The sequence below is a fragment of the Falco biarmicus genome, chromosome 2, assembly GCF_023638135.1.
Source record: "Falco biarmicus isolate bFalBia1 chromosome 2, bFalBia1.pri, whole genome shotgun sequence".
Taxonomy (NCBI): Eukaryota; Metazoa; Chordata; class Aves; order Falconiformes; family Falconidae; genus Falco; species Falco biarmicus.
This window is the reverse complement of record NC_079289.1, coordinates 59,487,043-59,503,852: the sequence shown is the minus strand read 5'-3', so window position 1 is coordinate 59,503,852 and position 16,810 is coordinate 59,487,043. Positions and strand designations below refer to the sequence as shown.

General features: G+C 37.0%; 1 protein-coding gene across 2 annotated transcripts in view; it reads right to left on the bottom strand.

Moving 5' to 3' along the window:
• The window catches only part of TPP2 (tripeptidyl peptidase 2), a 54,583-nt gene that overhangs the window by 30,325 nt on the left and 7,448 nt on the right, over positions 1–16,810 (bottom strand). For both annotated transcript variants that reach the window (XM_056327972.1, XM_056327973.1), the window contains exons 3-16: positions 15,706–15,801; positions 15,189–15,293; positions 14,415–14,539; positions 13,537–13,700; positions 11,329–11,483; positions 10,239–10,315; positions 9,621–9,748; positions 8,949–9,048; positions 6,647–6,795; positions 6,393–6,508; positions 4,659–4,827; positions 2,739–2,896; positions 1,309–1,385; positions 262–368 (exon numbers count right to left, since the gene is read on the bottom strand). In XM_056327972.1, coding sequence (XP_056183947.1) covers positions 262–368; positions 1,309–1,385; positions 2,739–2,896; positions 4,659–4,827; positions 6,393–6,508; positions 6,647–6,795; positions 8,949–9,048; positions 9,621–9,748; positions 10,239–10,315; positions 11,329–11,483; positions 13,537–13,700; positions 14,415–14,539; positions 15,189–15,293; positions 15,706–15,801 — 1,726 coding nt within the window. The remainder of the gene's footprint in view (positions 1–261; positions 369–1,308; positions 1,386–2,738; positions 2,897–4,658; positions 4,828–6,392; positions 6,509–6,646; positions 6,796–8,948; positions 9,049–9,620; positions 9,749–10,238; positions 10,316–11,328; positions 11,484–13,536; positions 13,701–14,414; positions 14,540–15,188; positions 15,294–15,705; positions 15,802–16,810) is intronic.

The following is a 16,810-nucleotide window of genomic DNA, read 5'->3' as shown; positions in this document are numbered from 1 at the left end:
TGAGGTATTCTTCCATTTACGGGCAATCACTTCAGATTGTATTTGCTGGTTTCCATAAGAATGAGAATCAGGATTCTACTATACCAGAAACCATGAGAACTCAAAATCACTCCTCTAAGAGCTTAAAATCAAATAAATATTTTATGTATTCATGGGTCAAATCCTTCAGTTCTTATTCAGGCAAAACTCAAAATGATTTCAAAACAGCTTTGTCAAGTCTGACAGATGCAATTTTTAAATTTATGTAGTCATTCTCCTCACCAGCCCATGTAGCTCCCTGTGGAACATCGATGAAATGCCTTCGTATTTGACCAGGTTTAAAATGAACATCTGTGTATGTCACGTCATAGCTTGATGCTTCATCTACTCTGTATGTCAAAAAGAAAACACAAACATTAATCAAACAAGCTGTGAAGTCTTTTAAAAAGTATTTTTAAATGCAAAAACACTCTCAAAAAACAGCATGCCATGAGTATATTTAGTCCTCAGCACCAATTATTTTAATTCATACTAGTATAGAATCTGACGGCATAATATATCTAAAAGATTTAAAACATCAGCTCCACCACCTTATGTAGACACACACACACTCCAAACCCCCCAGTTACTGGCCTTAAATGTGACTACCAAAGAATCCTAGTTTTCAGCGGATCTGCTTTTCCTGGCTGAGTGAATTTCTACTAAAGTGAGCTAAGGTATGTAAGAAGTAATATTTCTATGAACGTGTTAGAGGAAAGGTAAATATTTCCCCCCTCAGGGCAGATTATCCACTGAATAAGTTTAATAAGAAACTACCCTTCCTTACCACTATCACTGTATTCATACATTAAATCAATGATGTGATGGCCACAATGCTAACTCTCTCTACTCACTGTGTTAATGACGAAAGCTTATCCCAATGTTCACCTGCCAAATAATGCCCCCTGCCTTCATGTACTGTAGTCTATCAGTTAAAAATGAAAAAAAAACAAACCCAAAACCAAACTCCAGTGGAACCTACACCTATGAGTATATTAATTGATACTCTGGTCAACAAGCCAGAAGTATTCTGATGGACCAGTAAGCTGCTGCCACTGTGGCTAAGCCCACCAGAACCCACTGCCTTCTAGCTGCCAGGACCAAAACTACAAAAAAGCCACTGCTGTGTTAAGTCTGCTGGGAGAATTTTTCAGATCTCTGCTCCCTTATCAATCTTCACAGTAAGTTCAAGAACTCTCAGAGAATAAGGTGGTAAAATAGATGACGACAAGTAAAGTGGGTACATTAAACTAAACTTACAAAATGCGGATAAAGTCTGGGTTTACTGACCTTGTTGGTATAACAACAGTTATTGGAACTCTGAACAGAGGGCCTGCATTAGGCATTGCTATATCATAGCCACACACCTAACAAAATAAAATACAGCCACTTAAAATCTTTGGTCAAAATAAAATAACAGAAGACAACATTAAATTTAAACCAGTTGCAGAGTATTTTGAATCTTTGTAGTTAGCACTGAGAAAAAAAAGAGATCTTCATTTGACAACTGTTACCCTACAAATAGTACAACAGCAACATTCACCAGAAAAACACCCCAAAATTAATTTTCACATTTAATACTAGTTTCAGCCTTTCCCCGGAAGTTTTTAATCTTTCATCCCACATCTGATAGTCACTATTATCAAAAGCTCAACCTAGGGACAATTCTGAGTTGAAACTGACAGCCTTATTATTTCTATTTCAGCTATTTTTGTTGTTGTATTAAAAATATTTTAATCCTTGCTTCCCAGGATTATGTTTGAGAAACTGCAGTTCCATTTACCATCCCTTTCATGGCCAAGCTATAAATGCTATCTCTGAAAATTTTTTTCCATCATCACTTTGCTCTCAGTGTTCTTTTCTCATCACATGTTCTCAGTGGTACCTCAGAAGACTTGCAACTCTAAGGATCTTAAGCAAGTCACTCCCCTAAAAAGCAAGCTGGTATCATCTTCATTATGATCAACTACAATGCAATGGAAACATTTCTATGTTAAGACAAGGTTTGGGATGAGGATGGAGCAGGCTGAAAAATATTTTTTGTTGGTGGGTTTCTTTTGCAGGAGTGAAAGAGGATGTCTGGGAAAGAAAATGAGAAATTTAATGGCTTTCATATTAGATTTGTCCAAATTTGAACATAGCTGCTCAAAGTCCACAAAACATTTCTGCTGTACACAGCCATTACCACACATTTTCCTCCTTCACCTTCCAAAATGGGATGGGGTACATGTGAGGAAACAGGAAAACAGGTTGCATCACTGTACTCAAGCAACTCCTCAAGGTAAAGCAGAATCTTGGGTCCGGATAAGACTGTATGGCAACACCACAAAGCTATGCCTGTCCCTTAGCCACCACAGAATGACAGAAATATTTAAAACCACAAATCCCTATCCTCAATAATGCAGGACTAAGCCAGATAGTCAAAGGTGAAAATATATCCAGAGAAAAACCTTTAATTAATGGTTATTTATTTGGTTTCTATGTTCTATATCCTTTTATTTTTAAGCACAGATAGTCAAAAGTCCCATTGGCATGTACTATGCTACTTTGTATAGCATAACTATTGCTGAAATCTGGATTCAGTCTATACAGCAACATGGAGTGTGGTCTCTACAGCACACAGCTTTTATTTCCTTAAAAATTAGTTCCATATAAAGTTGAGAGACCACATGAAAAGGAAAGGGCACAATATCTTGCTTAGAACACCAATGCTTCAATACCTCTGTATAATGCAGTCCTTCTCTCAGACCACGTGGATCCACACGAATATTTATGTGTCTACACTGGTTCATAAGCTCTAAATGACTAGGACACTGGATCCACGGTGCATTTGAAGTTAAAGCTAAATGAAGCTGAAGAGATATTCTTTCAGTGTTTTCTGTCAAGAAACAAGTTTTAAAAACAGTTCAATAACACAAATGTGTGCTCATATTCTACTATAACACAGTATTTGCCATTTAAATGTAACAGGAACCAATTCCTTAGGGCCCCTGGATGTCAGAATCTCCACAAAGGATCATGTTCAATATTAATTATTTTACATTGAGAAAAATAAAATAGCAGCAGTAAAATAAAGTAATATACAGCAAAATAAAGGTTGTACCCAGCTTTGAAATATTCCCCCTGAAACAGTCAAACATTGGCTAGTAAGCAATGCTTCAGCTACCCACAACATATTCTGGAAGCAGGTATAAACTTTCACGTACAGATACAAAGTCTTGCCTAATAAAGAGAGACAATAAAAAGCAACTGCACCAATTCTGATGGTTATAATAATAACCAAATCACGTTATAAAGCAACCTAAGTGAGAGATAGTTTATTAAAAATTACCATGATAATCTAGTCTGACTTTGCAAACAGTCAATTCAGCCGATTTCACAAATAAGCTTCCATGTTAGAAAAGCTTCCAGAAAAGCATCCAACCCTAGTTGAAATGTTCTCTTCCTCCAAAGATTAATGAAACTTTGAATTTTTTTTCCCACATTCCTACTCCTAATTGACCTTAGCTTAATTCAGATGTTTCATTACATCTTTGTTTAGTAGAGAAAAGAGCACTTCATTATCAGATGCAATTCCCTCATAGGTACATGAGAAGCAATAAAAGCTCAAAGACATCTTGAACAGACAGACTGAGCAGATCAGTCTCCCTTAACCTCTTATTACAGTTTCTTAGACTCAGTCTTGTTGAAGACACCAGACACGGCAAAGAAACTGGACAGGTACTAGCAAAACAACAACATCACACTACAAGGCAGTCATAAATTACAAATCAACTGTTTGCAAATTATTTGCTTCCTGCAGAATAGCCTATCGTATGATAATTTCATTTTTCAGTGTCATACAGCAAAATTTAAAATTTAATTTAGTTTAAAATTTAAAAAAAAATAAATTAAAAAAATTTAGGAAATCTACTGATTGCAATGTAACCTGTCAAACAACTAAGTTACTCTGAGTCAGTGACCTGTTCCGACTCATACCCTTTCTTCCCCTAAACTCACCCCTTTATCACATGCCAACTTTCTTGGGAATCACTGGTTTCAGGAAAGGAATTAATCTAGTAACAAGCTCGCACATGGATCGTTTTTTGAATACAATGTAATTCAGTCTCTCAGGGAGTTCCAACTTGTACTTAATAAAGCAGGGCAAAATGGTTTACAGAGAAAAGAAGTCAAACCTTACTTTGATTTGCACAAGTTACTTTAACTCTGTTAGTAACTAAAACCTGTATTAACCCCTGTATTGCCTTCAGATATATTTATGTTTATCCATTATTAGATACCCAATATACATCTAGTTTGTTAAACTAACATTTTTCTCAGGTTGTGGAAACTTAGATAAAGTCCAAATTTATAATTTATAGTCTTAAATTAACGGAGAAACTAATTTCTGGGTAAGTTCTTCCATCTTTAGAAGAGTAATCATTCTTTGTCAATGGTTATCTACATGGAAGTGCTGCAGTTACAAGTCTGAGGTTAGAATGGAAAAGTTGTTTAGCTGCATGCCTTCATTTACTACATAATTTAGAGCTGCACTTAGACCTTTTACAGCACAGATTCCTATTGCTCCTCCTTATCACAGCTTTTTATTTAAAGAGTATACTTTATTTCCCACACCACCATATATAAAAGCTCTTTCCTACCTGTATTCTCAGGAAAGACAGGTTCTATGCCAACCCCATGATCAGAAGGTGCAGCTATCTGGGCAGGATCTCTGAGGTAGATTCCACGGTTGCTGCCGACGGTAACTGTAAAGCCTACGTTATTTATGAATGACGAGTTCTGAATGAGGTAGTCATAGGCTTTATCAACCTGTTTTGAAATTTCTTGCTTTAGAATGTGTTTTTACTAAAGTAATTTATGCATATTATCTTCAATATGAAGCACGCACAGCAAAAAACAGTCAAGTAACCCACATGCTACCTGACCCGCACTGACTGAACCTTAGACAATACTCTGTATAGAAAATGAGGCAACATTTTCAGCATGCAACAGGCACACAGAACACAAAGTCAAAAGCATTAAAAAGACAAATCTCCCATGCCACAAGTCCAACAAAAGATGTGTAACAGAAATTTTCAGAGATGATTTCAAAGACAAAGAGGACTTCAAAGGCCCAGAACTAGAATACTAATTTAGACACCTTTATCATACGTAGAGCAACACTAGTTAAGCATTTAAACATTTTAATACACACAGGAAGTTCAGCAGTTCATAAGAGACAAGCAATATGGGATGCCCATTTAAGTTTTATATACCGATATAAAGTAAGAGAATCAGGTCATGAAATCCAAACTTGGATTTATGTAAATAAGCTGCCACAGCAAACTGAGATGACAAGTTCACCTTTTTCATTTAAAAAGACAGCCTTGTACCTCGCTTTCTATTCTACTGACTCCAAAAACATTACATTCTTTTCTACTTCACAGTGAACTACTTTCACCAGCAGACATTAGGGCACTCTCCTTTGAGACAAGTCCCAGAACAGTTTTAACCTCATTTTAACACGCTTTAATCACAGATTACTAAATCCTGAAATACGACTGCTGCATTCAATTTTTCTGTGGCAATGTTTTTTATTTGATATGGCTACCACCATCGTTGCCTTCTGTATCAAACTCTGTTACAGATATGCTTAGTGGATGGTACCCACTAGGTTCTAGCATCAACAGAACATGAGTTTTGGGCTAAGCATTTAATACCTAGCATCTTTAAGCATGAGAGAAGAATCTCAGTACCTCTATTTGGCTAAAACAGGAGTGACTGTAGGCAAAAAATAGCAGCAGCTCTTCAAGAACCTAAGCTTATGCACAGGGAGACTTGTCTGTTACTGTGCCTTCCTCATACAGAGGATCACATCACAAATTTCCGAACTACAGGATACAATGAACACACAGACTTTTCAGTGTAGGCAAGCAATGTCATTGCACAACTACAGCTGTACTGCTTTGTGAACCAGCGTGGGTATCTATGTATTTTCACTGCCCAGAACTTACAGTTCCAGCTTTTGTCTGCACAGAACAAATTCAAATCTCTCCGACAACAGCATAAAAATTTTTGAACACTGGGGCAGAATTTAAGCATCTAAATCCACGTGGGTGACAAAACCCCACATCCAACTTTTATGTCCATACCTTTTTGATCAGTCTAAGAATGTGTTAACACATTTATTCTACAGTAACTCCATGCTGAAACTGAAAGAACTATCTCATTCCTCCCGCCCTCCCACTACATTCCCTTCTCCCTCGACTGTAGCTCAGAATCAAGTAGCACGGAGCAAAATGAGTAAGCTCATCTAGAAAGCTGCTCATTTTTTGTGGGTTAGGTTTTCACTGGTAGTTATTCATATTACGTTGGGTTTTTTTGCTAGAAAGTACCTGAATAACACCATGTCCTTGTGCAAATACTTCTATGTTCTCAGCTTTCACAGCAGTATTTTCTAAAGCTCTTCTGACAGAATGAACAGTGTAGTGAATATCATTAGCTTTGAGTCCTGAAATTAAAAATAAGGGTATTATTTGATACAACAAAAAACTGTAAAGTTACAGCAACTTTTTTTCTTTTTTGTTAAGGGGAAAAAGTATCTGATCTCTTAGGTTACGCATCCATATTTAACATTGTAGCACATTACCTGACAACACTAATGCAATGCCTCCACATGCATTGGGAGAAGACATGGATGTGCCATTCATGAGTTGTGTTCCTCGGAGAGTCCAGTTTGGAACAGAAGCAATAGCACCTCCTGGGGCACTGATACTTACTCCAAGGGCTCCATCAGTGCTAGTGTTAAAACAGAATGGTTGGAAAAACAAATATTTTTTTTCTGCACACTGTATCTTGAAATCATCTGTGCACTTAAATAATTTTAGCTTTAGAGAACATTCACAAGTATATTACTTCACTAAATCCATTAACCCATTAAATCCAAGAAAAAGCATACCACTAAATAGCAATTTAAAATGTCACATTAATCATCAGCTATGCCGGTTTTACAGTGGAAGTTTTCTAAACGTTCAGTCCTTCAATACTCTTCACCAGGCTTCAGTTTAGTCAGTGAAATACCTTCTGCGATTTGAATTAGAAAATGCATGCAAACAAACTTATTAAACATTTAAATAAATTAGTATTCTACATAGCCTATTTAACAGCTATTATTTTTAAAGAAAAATAGTACAAGGGAAAGTAAGACTATAAAAGATCCAAAACCCAAATCTCTAATTTTATACATTGCCACTTCACTACCAGGTCAAATTCTGAATTACAGTACAGAACCTAAGACAAGGAGACCTAGGGGAGAAGACAAAAAAAGGAACATCAAGAGGTGGATCAGGATCAGCTGGGGCTAAGCCATCTCTCTTTCTTGCCCAAGCATATTTAAGAATGGAGTGAGCTCCTATGGTGCAGTTAAAGCAGCATCTAGTTTTCACCTGTATGAGCCAGATACAGTCCATCTTCCTTGCTCTGGACAGACAAAAATTGCACCACTTGAATAAGGACAGCACTGTACCTGAAGCTATTAAGTTCTGTGGAGAGGCATGGTATTTTAGGGTATTTATATTCCACATTAACAGCTTCAATATACCTAAAATCTGTCTCAAACCAGAGTATTCAGTATGATACTGTAATGTAATGTTTGTATGTATTTTATGACAGCCCTATAAAACAGGTCTGTATCATGACATTTCTGGCCAAGAAGTGCTCAGAGTACCTGCCTGAAAGCCTCTAATGCGTACTCAGACAGACTGATGCCCTAGCCCAAGCCCGCTCTAGCAAAGTTTTAGGAACTCTCCAGTCACCTGCATGTTGCACCCTATACAAGAGGAATCCTATTTTCACCAGGCTTGTGCCTTTCAGCTGACAGATGTCTATTCCGACTATTTTACAACGCAAAGTGACAAAACACACAAACCGTAGTTTTTTTATATGAAGTCTGTATGTATGCTGATATTAACTACGATTCTTTCTCCCTTTCTCAGCTGAAAGCAGAGACCGTATTTCTCTTTTCCCTGCATGAAACATGACAATTCTGCATAAGGTTCTCTGAACAATATACTTGCCTGTAAATACACAAACACCATGACAGCTAACTTTAAAGACCAATGCTAATAGAGAAGTGTTTGCTATGTAATCAGTGAATAAACCAAAGACCAGGCTGAAGCTACGTTTTTTATTTTTTTCCCTTCATCCAATACTACTGTAGGCAAAACTACAAGAGACAGTATACAGTAACTCCACATTTCGCAAGAATTTCAGTCTAAACACAGGCAAGACCTTGGGAAGAGACACTATTCTTTTTTTCTTCTTTTAGCTACCACATTACTACCCACTGCTTCTGAGACATGACATGAAATAAAACCTGAAGTTTACATTGCCCCCAAATTTTCTTTTCTAGAACTTTGAGATAATTTTCAATAACATAAGGTAGAACAGCATTTTTTTCTGCCTACTCACAGTTCTACTGGACTCAAGCAAAATCCTCGAGTAAATTGTGCCATAATATGAATGTCACTGAAGCCAGAAGCAATACCACTAATAGTAACAGTATTTCTTTCAATTTCTAACACTAACAGAACAGTTAACTTCACCACACTAACTCAATTAAATAAACACTCTGGGAAACAAAATCCTTTGAAAAAATAGAACTCAGAAAACCCACCAAATGTCTGAACAACTTTTCAACAACTTTTATCATCTCTGAATAGGTTTGTGCTTATCAAATACACTTTCCTGAAACGTATGGGTTGTGCCGAGGCAGTTCTCCCTCCCTAGGCATTCTAGAGCCCAATATACAAAAGCCAAGAACAACAGGTTACCTATGCTCTTCCCATGGAAAAGAAACACTTTTATTCTGGTATTAATGACCAGGTTTTTAGATCCTGAATTATATAATCTGAAGCCTGAAGTAATGAATTTGTTCTTGTAGTATAACCTACCTAGGCCCTCTGGATGACCAAGTATATTGATTTGCTGGCAGTTTTTCTCTTAAAGAGTATTCAGCAACCATCATGTCAGGTGATACATAGGCACCAACACCTGTCAAAAACATTCAAGCATTTCAGATGTACAATTAATTTTTATTGAAAGTGAAAATAAAATATTTCTCTTTTTTAAATTCAGTACTAGAAGACTTTTTGCTTCATATTTAAGAATGGAAACACACATTTTTCATCTCATCAAATCCAGACATTTTTACAAATGCAACTTTTACAAGTTACATTCACCAGCAGCAACAGTCTAAGTAAAGTCGTGGGTTCAGACATTTACAATTTAAAAAAATAATCTTGGAATCTTCAAACAGGTCAGACCACAAAGACTTCTTTTGCAAATCTTATACAAAGCCACATCAAATCAAGACCATTCACCACCTACCTGTTTCCTACATGAGTAAGGTCTTGAATTGTAAGAAAGTAACAATCTAACTTTACTCACCTAACTGTACAGCAAGTGCCTCCCTCATAATTAATCTTGCAGCCCAATAGTCCTTGATACTTTTTTAGATTTAGTTCAGCAATCAACCAGGATCTCAAACATGTAATATAACTACAAAACTTGAAAAGACAGAAGCTGAAGACTGTCAAAATTTTTTCTCAAAACAAACTGTTTACCTATTACACTAGATGTAGTTCCACCAGGACATCCTACTGTAGAAAGGCAAGGGCCGTTATTTCCTGCACTTGAAACATAGATTACGTTGTGTTTCCACACTGCTTCATTAATAACTTCACAAATTCTCCTGATGTAAGAGAAAAAAAAAAAAAGTAATTAACAGCATTGCCTTCCTCCCACAGGACAAAACTCCCATTTCTAGTAGAACCTCTGTGACCAGCCACAGAACAAAGAATATTACACAGCCTGCTTCCCACACCTTGTAGAGGCAGTTCTAGTAGAAGTTGACCACAAAAAAATACCTTCTGGTTTTAAAAAGGAGCAACAGTTATGTAGCAATAATAAATTTCAAAAAAACCCCACAGATTACGTGGTGTTCCAACTACAAAAAACTTATTATTCTAAAATATTTTTTGTATTATAGATCAACAGTACTTGTATCAGGTTTACTTAAATTCCAAAGATTGTTAAAAATATAATGCAACAGTTTAATATATATGAGTCACTTAGGCCTGGATAACTTATTCTTACTGACAGTTCATTTATACAGAGCTCAACAAATCTATTTTAGCATCACAGAAATGGAATTACTTTGTATCAATCACAGCAGTACTTACCCAGAATTTGGCCAATGTGTCGCCTCTCCATAGCTGTAGTTGACAAGATCACATTTGTATTTTATTGCTTCTATCATCTGATAAAGTAAAAGTCAAAATACATACTAGTCATAGAATAAGTCACTTAAGGAATGGTTAAAAACATCTGCTTAAACTGATCTGCTACAGATGTAAGAAAAAGGAATAAATTTCTTTTGACTCTACAATAGTAAGTAATTTACTTCAGTCAGTTAAGTGGCATTTTCCCAGTGAACAAACAGAACAAAACCACCCACTTTCTGAAGTCTTACTCTTGCCATGTTCCAAGCTATATATTAAGACACTATCCTAAAAAAACCCCTGCAGACATCACTAGTCTTGTCCAAAGTGTGTGTCCTCTAGAACATAAAAAATTCTCCATTCCTGTGCAGTTCGGTTAAATTCCCAAAAGTCAAAAATGTTATTGTACATCTTCATGTTACTATAGCAAGATATTGTATTTTTGGCCCATTTAATCTTCTACTTTCAGTTCCTTTTCTTGCGTAAAAATTTTCCCTGTCAACTCACTGTATAGAAAAGGTCTTGGACCTGTCATTATTAAAAAGGAATGACATTTTTCCCTCACTCTTAAGAAACAGACTTAAAACAAATGCAGCCACATGGGTAGATACTAGTATCTATTCTAGATTTATTTAAGTATACAAGTATTCTATAGTTATTTAAGTAACTATAAAAGAAATACACTCATAGCACAGAGTGAGGAACTGTAAATAAGCAAACAAGTAACTTTACCCATGCATCAAGCTCGCCAGACACACTGCAAATCTGTCAGTCTGAAAAACCTAAGTACTCTATGCAACAGAAGTCTTGTTTTCTATTAAAACATTAGTCTTAAGATATATTCTAGTTGGTTTTGCAGGGTTTTTTGGTTGGTTATTTTTGTCTGTTTAGGATTTGGGGGTGGGGTGAGGTTTTGTGTTTGGTTGTTGAAATATTTTTGTTGGAAATACTGTAGAATCGTGCACACAGCCTATAAAGCAAGTAGAACAGAGAATGTTCTACAATTCAGTCACACTGCTGAATTTAATCATTTATTCAGTAAAATACTCACAGCTCTTATTAGACCAGTGCCAGTTTCCATTGTACCTAGTCTTGTATCACCAATCTTGATTGCAAGAATCTGAGCTCCAGGAGCCACACCATTTCTTTCTGGTTCTTCTGGAAAGTACCCAGCTGCAATACTAGCTACGTGTGTTCCATGTGCTCCTGAGCAAATGAAAAGTTGTATCACTGTATTTATATGTATCACTTAATTTATACAAATGTAATGCACTACAGCTCAACTTTCACATATTGAGCTGTAAGTTTATAAATCCACTCAGTGGCCAGTCACAAACGGTGTTCCCCAGGGCTCACTCCTGTTTAATACTTTCTCAGTGACCTGGGCAAGGGGATCAAGTGCACCCTTGCTAAGTTTGCAGACACCAAGTTGTCGGGGGGAGTGTCTACCTGCTTGAGGGCAGGAAGACACTGCAGCAGGATCTGGACAGGCTGGATCAACAGGCTGAGGCCGACTGTGAGGTTCAACAAGGCTCAGCGCCAGGTCCTGCACCTGGGTCACACCAACCCCACGCAGCGCTACAGGCTTGGGGAAGAGCGGCTGGAAAGCTGCCTGGTGGGAAAGGGCCTGGGGGTGCTGGCTGATGGCTACCTGAACATGAGCCAGCAGTGTGCCCAGGTGGCCAACAGCATCCTGGCTTGTGTCAGAAACAGTGTGGCCAGCAGGACCAGGGCAGTGATTGTCCCCCTGCACTCAGCACTGGTGGGGCTGCACCTCAAATCCTTGTTCAGTTTTGGGCCTCTCACTGCAGGAGGGACACTGAGGCGCTGGAGCATGTCCAGAGAAGGGCAATGGAGCTGGTGAAGGGTCTGGAGCACAAGTCTTGTGAGGAGCTGCTGAGGGAGCTGGTGGTGTTTAGCCTGGAGAGAAGGCGGCTGAGGGGGGACCTTATCGCTCTCTGCAACTACCTGAAAGGGGCTGTAGGCAGGTGTACTCTTCTCCCAAGTAACAAACGACATGACAAGAGGAAACTGCCTCAAGTTGCACCAGAGGAGATTTAGATTGGATATTAGGAAAAACGTCTTCACCAAAAGGGTTGTCAAGCATTGGAACAGGCTGCCCAGGGAGGTGGCTGCGTCACCATCCCTGGAGGTATCTAAAAGATGCATAGATGTGACACTTAGGGACATGGTTTAGTGGTGGACTTGGTAGCATCAGGTTAATGGTTGGACTCTATCTTAACGGTCTTTTCCAACCTGTGAGTCTATAAAATGAGCCCAGCGTTCAAATAATTTCGTTTAATAAATGTCATATTATACTAATAAAAAAAAATAAAGCCATAAGCAGCAATCTGCAAAATAAAAGTTTTTTGATGGGAGAAAGGAGGCAGCTGACAGAAAAAGGCAGTATTAAGTAACTTTTTTAGTGCAATTAAGTCAAAAGACTTAACATTTCTTACTCAAAGTTATGAAAATTGTGTCCGAGATGACTCAGTGCAGATTAAGAAAAAAAGTTAGAAATAAACCCACACAAGTAGTACACAAAAGAATCTCTCAAAAAAATTACCAGCAATTTAGAAACCAGAACTGCTTCTACAGTTCTGCTGAGATGGGATAATTTCATGAGAAATTGAGAGCATTTTTCAAATCAAATACATCCATACCACCTTAACCACTGAGGATGCTTCCAAAACAAAACATGACTATATGAAGAATACACAAATATGGGTTCGGAACGGTTGAAGCTACAGATATACTGACACCTGCCATCACAAAAAGAGTTTATCCAAACTGAAATATAGATCAACACCTCTTTTGCTCATGGATGTCTCATTTAAGATTCTTAAATTGTTAAATTGCACAAGCACAAAGGACAGCAGCTTAAAAAAAAAAAATTTTAAAAAAAATCACCACCCTATATTTACGAAACAAAACAAAAAAGGTACATTGAAAGAAGGTGATCTCTAGTTTAGGCTTTAAGATGCAGGAACATCTTAAAGCAGTACCTAAGCTTACACGTTCTATGTGTACAATTATATATGAACACAATTTGACCCATTTCAGCCAAAATACAAGCAAGTTTGGTAACGTGCTGTCATTATAGGTTTAGTTCAGGAAATGATAGCCATAGTAATGAACGCTGTATTCAGACAGCTGCTTTGAGCTACCCGGAGTATCAGAATCAGGAACCCAACATAAATTGCTGCTTTCCACAATACTTGCTCAGCAGCAAAATTTTCTTAGGATTACTTTCATTTACCTCCACTTGTCACAATAGAAAGAAGGTTTCCATCATCATATATATTCACAGAATAATTCAGCATCTCAGATGTTCCAAAAGATCCATATTCCTGTGCCTCTTTATAGGTTCTCAGCACCGTACAGCTAGTTAAGTCACCACTCTCACTTGTATCTATGCAGGCTCTGTTGACAAAGAAAAACGCAACTTTCCAGCTGCTGTAAACTTTTAGTTATCTCCCCCTGTCCCCAGTAAAAAGCACCACAATGACCTCAAGAAGTCTGGTGCTGTGTTTATGGTATGTTACCTTTAAGTCACTATTTTTAAAGCTGGTTGTTTACACTTCGATTCAGAAACTACAAAGAACTCTAAATAAACTGATTTCAAATGTTCCTAAATTCAAATAAACCTGTCTTTGAAAAACATGCATACAGAAGTTCAGGCAATTTCTTCAAGGAAGAAATTTTACTAAAGCTAGCTGTTCAGTGCTGGTACACAAACTTCTTACATAACAGTCTTATCCAACTGTTTTGTATGGTGCGCATCATCATTCAAGAAAAGTGCCATGTTACATCCTGAAGTTTATCCAAAGGCTTGTTTTTGCTTTTTTTTTTTTCCCCATGACCATCACCAATGGATACTCAAAGCAATTTTACTCTGACTCAGGAAAACCCTGTAAGCTTACACTTTATATCACGCTGTTTTAAACTTCATTCTATCCCATCTCATTTGGGACTTGAACTTTGTCATGAAATTCAAGTGATACAGCAGGATTATTTTAAAGCAAAAAATATTTAAGACCTCTATAACGAGGGTAGATGTAAAAGTTAACACAGTCTTCAATGCAAGCTGTTGTTTTATGTGGAGAACAAGACAATTTTGACAAGTTAGGCATTTACCTCCAGGTGTCACCATCATTCCATACTAAACAATCATATACAGGGCCAGGATCACTATATTTTTTCTCAAAAGAATTCAACAATTCCACTTGATTTTGAAGTTCTTCCTTTATTAGCTTATTTACCTAATAAGGCAACAAAAATACAGTTAAAGTATTTCTAAAATTATTACAAGTTAGGTAATCCTATATTCCTTTCTGATGCTATACATTTGTTCCATTACTTCATCAAGAATTTAAGACTACCCTAGGAGTCTCAGACATCTGGACGTTCAAAGGTCTTCAACGGCACACTATTTATTTTGGTCTACTATGAATAACTATTTCCAATGTCTATAATTGGTAATACTTAAAGCCTTCATGTTGTTTTGGGTTTTTTTAACATATCGTTAAGTGATTCAGAAGTGACCTGAGGTATTTCTGGTATTTCATTGTAGTACCTAGTTTACAAAAGAAAGGATATATTTAGAAGATTACAGTTTTGACAACAGCAAGGATGACAGCCTCAAAAGGAGCATGATTTATTAAAAATAAAACTTACTAAAAATATGCTACAAAGTAATACCCTTTTCATATTTGACAACAATTTTAGAAAGCTAACACACTAAGCAAATCAACCAACCACCCATCTACAGACTTTTACAATTAATCAGAGGATACACTGGTAAGTTATCTACCAAAACAATCACAAGTATCTTTCCTTCACTCATCTAATAAAATATTTTATTCCTCTCAACCAGTAACGGATTATTGCAAAGTTTAGATGTATACAAACCTGGGAGGGAGAGCTATGAGCAGCATTGAATTCTTCTTGTTTCCTACAGGCCTCTGCTAGAGCCAGTCTGTGAACAGGATCCCAGAGCTTCTCCTTGCGTTCCTTCTGTAAAATAAAACCATGTTCCTCAATACTTTGTATACATATTTTTCAATGTATGAAGACTACAAAAACAATTTGAAAATTCCGATTTGAGAGACAATGGCTAAAAAAGTTCAGTACAATACTATAAATAAACTTCAATTGCCACTCAGGAAAAAGGAACGGGTATCAATAACTTCTAGACTTTTTGCCTCAATGGACCACTGTGAGGAGGGCCACCTCCTGTTGTTCTGAAAAAAATCACAGAAGAAATGGATCATGTCAACACTAAACAAAAAATCAGTAAGAGAATAACCCTCAACTAGCTAGCAGCCTACATGTGTTAGCAAATCACACAGTACAGTTTCCTTGAAAAACTTAAGAATCAGAACACTAAAATATGATTATACACCAGAAGCAAAATGTAATTTCTTACCTGAATCCTTTCCTTAAGAGCTTTAGGATAAATATCATAGCCATTTTTTATGCCAATGTGATATCTGCCTGAAGGATTTACCCAGTTTGCAGGAATCTGCAGAAAAGTGTATTCAGAAATAGGTGAACTAATGGTGTAAAAAAAAAAAAAAAAAACCCCAAACAACAACATCCACAAATAAGTCAACACTGTGGAAGAGAACTTAGCAGAACAGACTTGCAAATATCGCCAATTTCTTGTCTTCATGAAGTAACTACTGCACTAAGTTTCAACAACATGACATGGCGATTTCAATCGAGCTCCAAAGGAATCAGTACCAATTAATGTGACACTGCCATTGAACACCTTAAAGTATCAGTTGCCCTTTTTGTAACATACAGCCCCAGCAGTGCCTTTATCAGGTAGAGGTCTGAAGAAATAATAGTACTATAAATGAAAAGAAGCACCCTAGTATGAAGCGGTATTATGGTTAGAGGTCATGACAAACATCTAAATGCCCAATTTCCTATCTTGCTGCAGCTTAGACTCTCAATACATCAGATACACCATTCCTAGTAACAACAGCAAAAAGAGCAACAGATTCACCCTTACAATCATATTCTGTGCAAAATTCGCAAGAAAGCAAATAGCATGGAGAGATTCAAAGATTTGATACCCCCATATCACCTCATCAATCTAACCAGCCAGTCAAGAACATGTCAGTAACATCAGCTGTTCTACATAGCTGAGACCTCTACCAGATTTCATTGTATTCCTTCTGAGAACTCTACACCATTTCTGTTCTATTTATAGTGAGAATGCAGCGAGCCTACAAGTAATTCCTCACAGACTTTTCATTCTCTAGAACTATTTAGCGTGAGCTTAAAATTCCTTTTGTAGTTCAGCCAAATGTAGAAAATACTAGAACTTTTAAAGACAGAACCATGTCTGATATTTTTAGAACGTGTTGGCCTGTTTTCCTCAGCCAACTTCCAAAACCTTATCAGATACCGATTTGAACAAAGAATAATTAAATGACTACAAAGCCCCCAATAAAACTCTATACACACTCCCATTCAACTATAGAGAATATTCAACATAAAGATACATGAAAGAAATGTCAAGC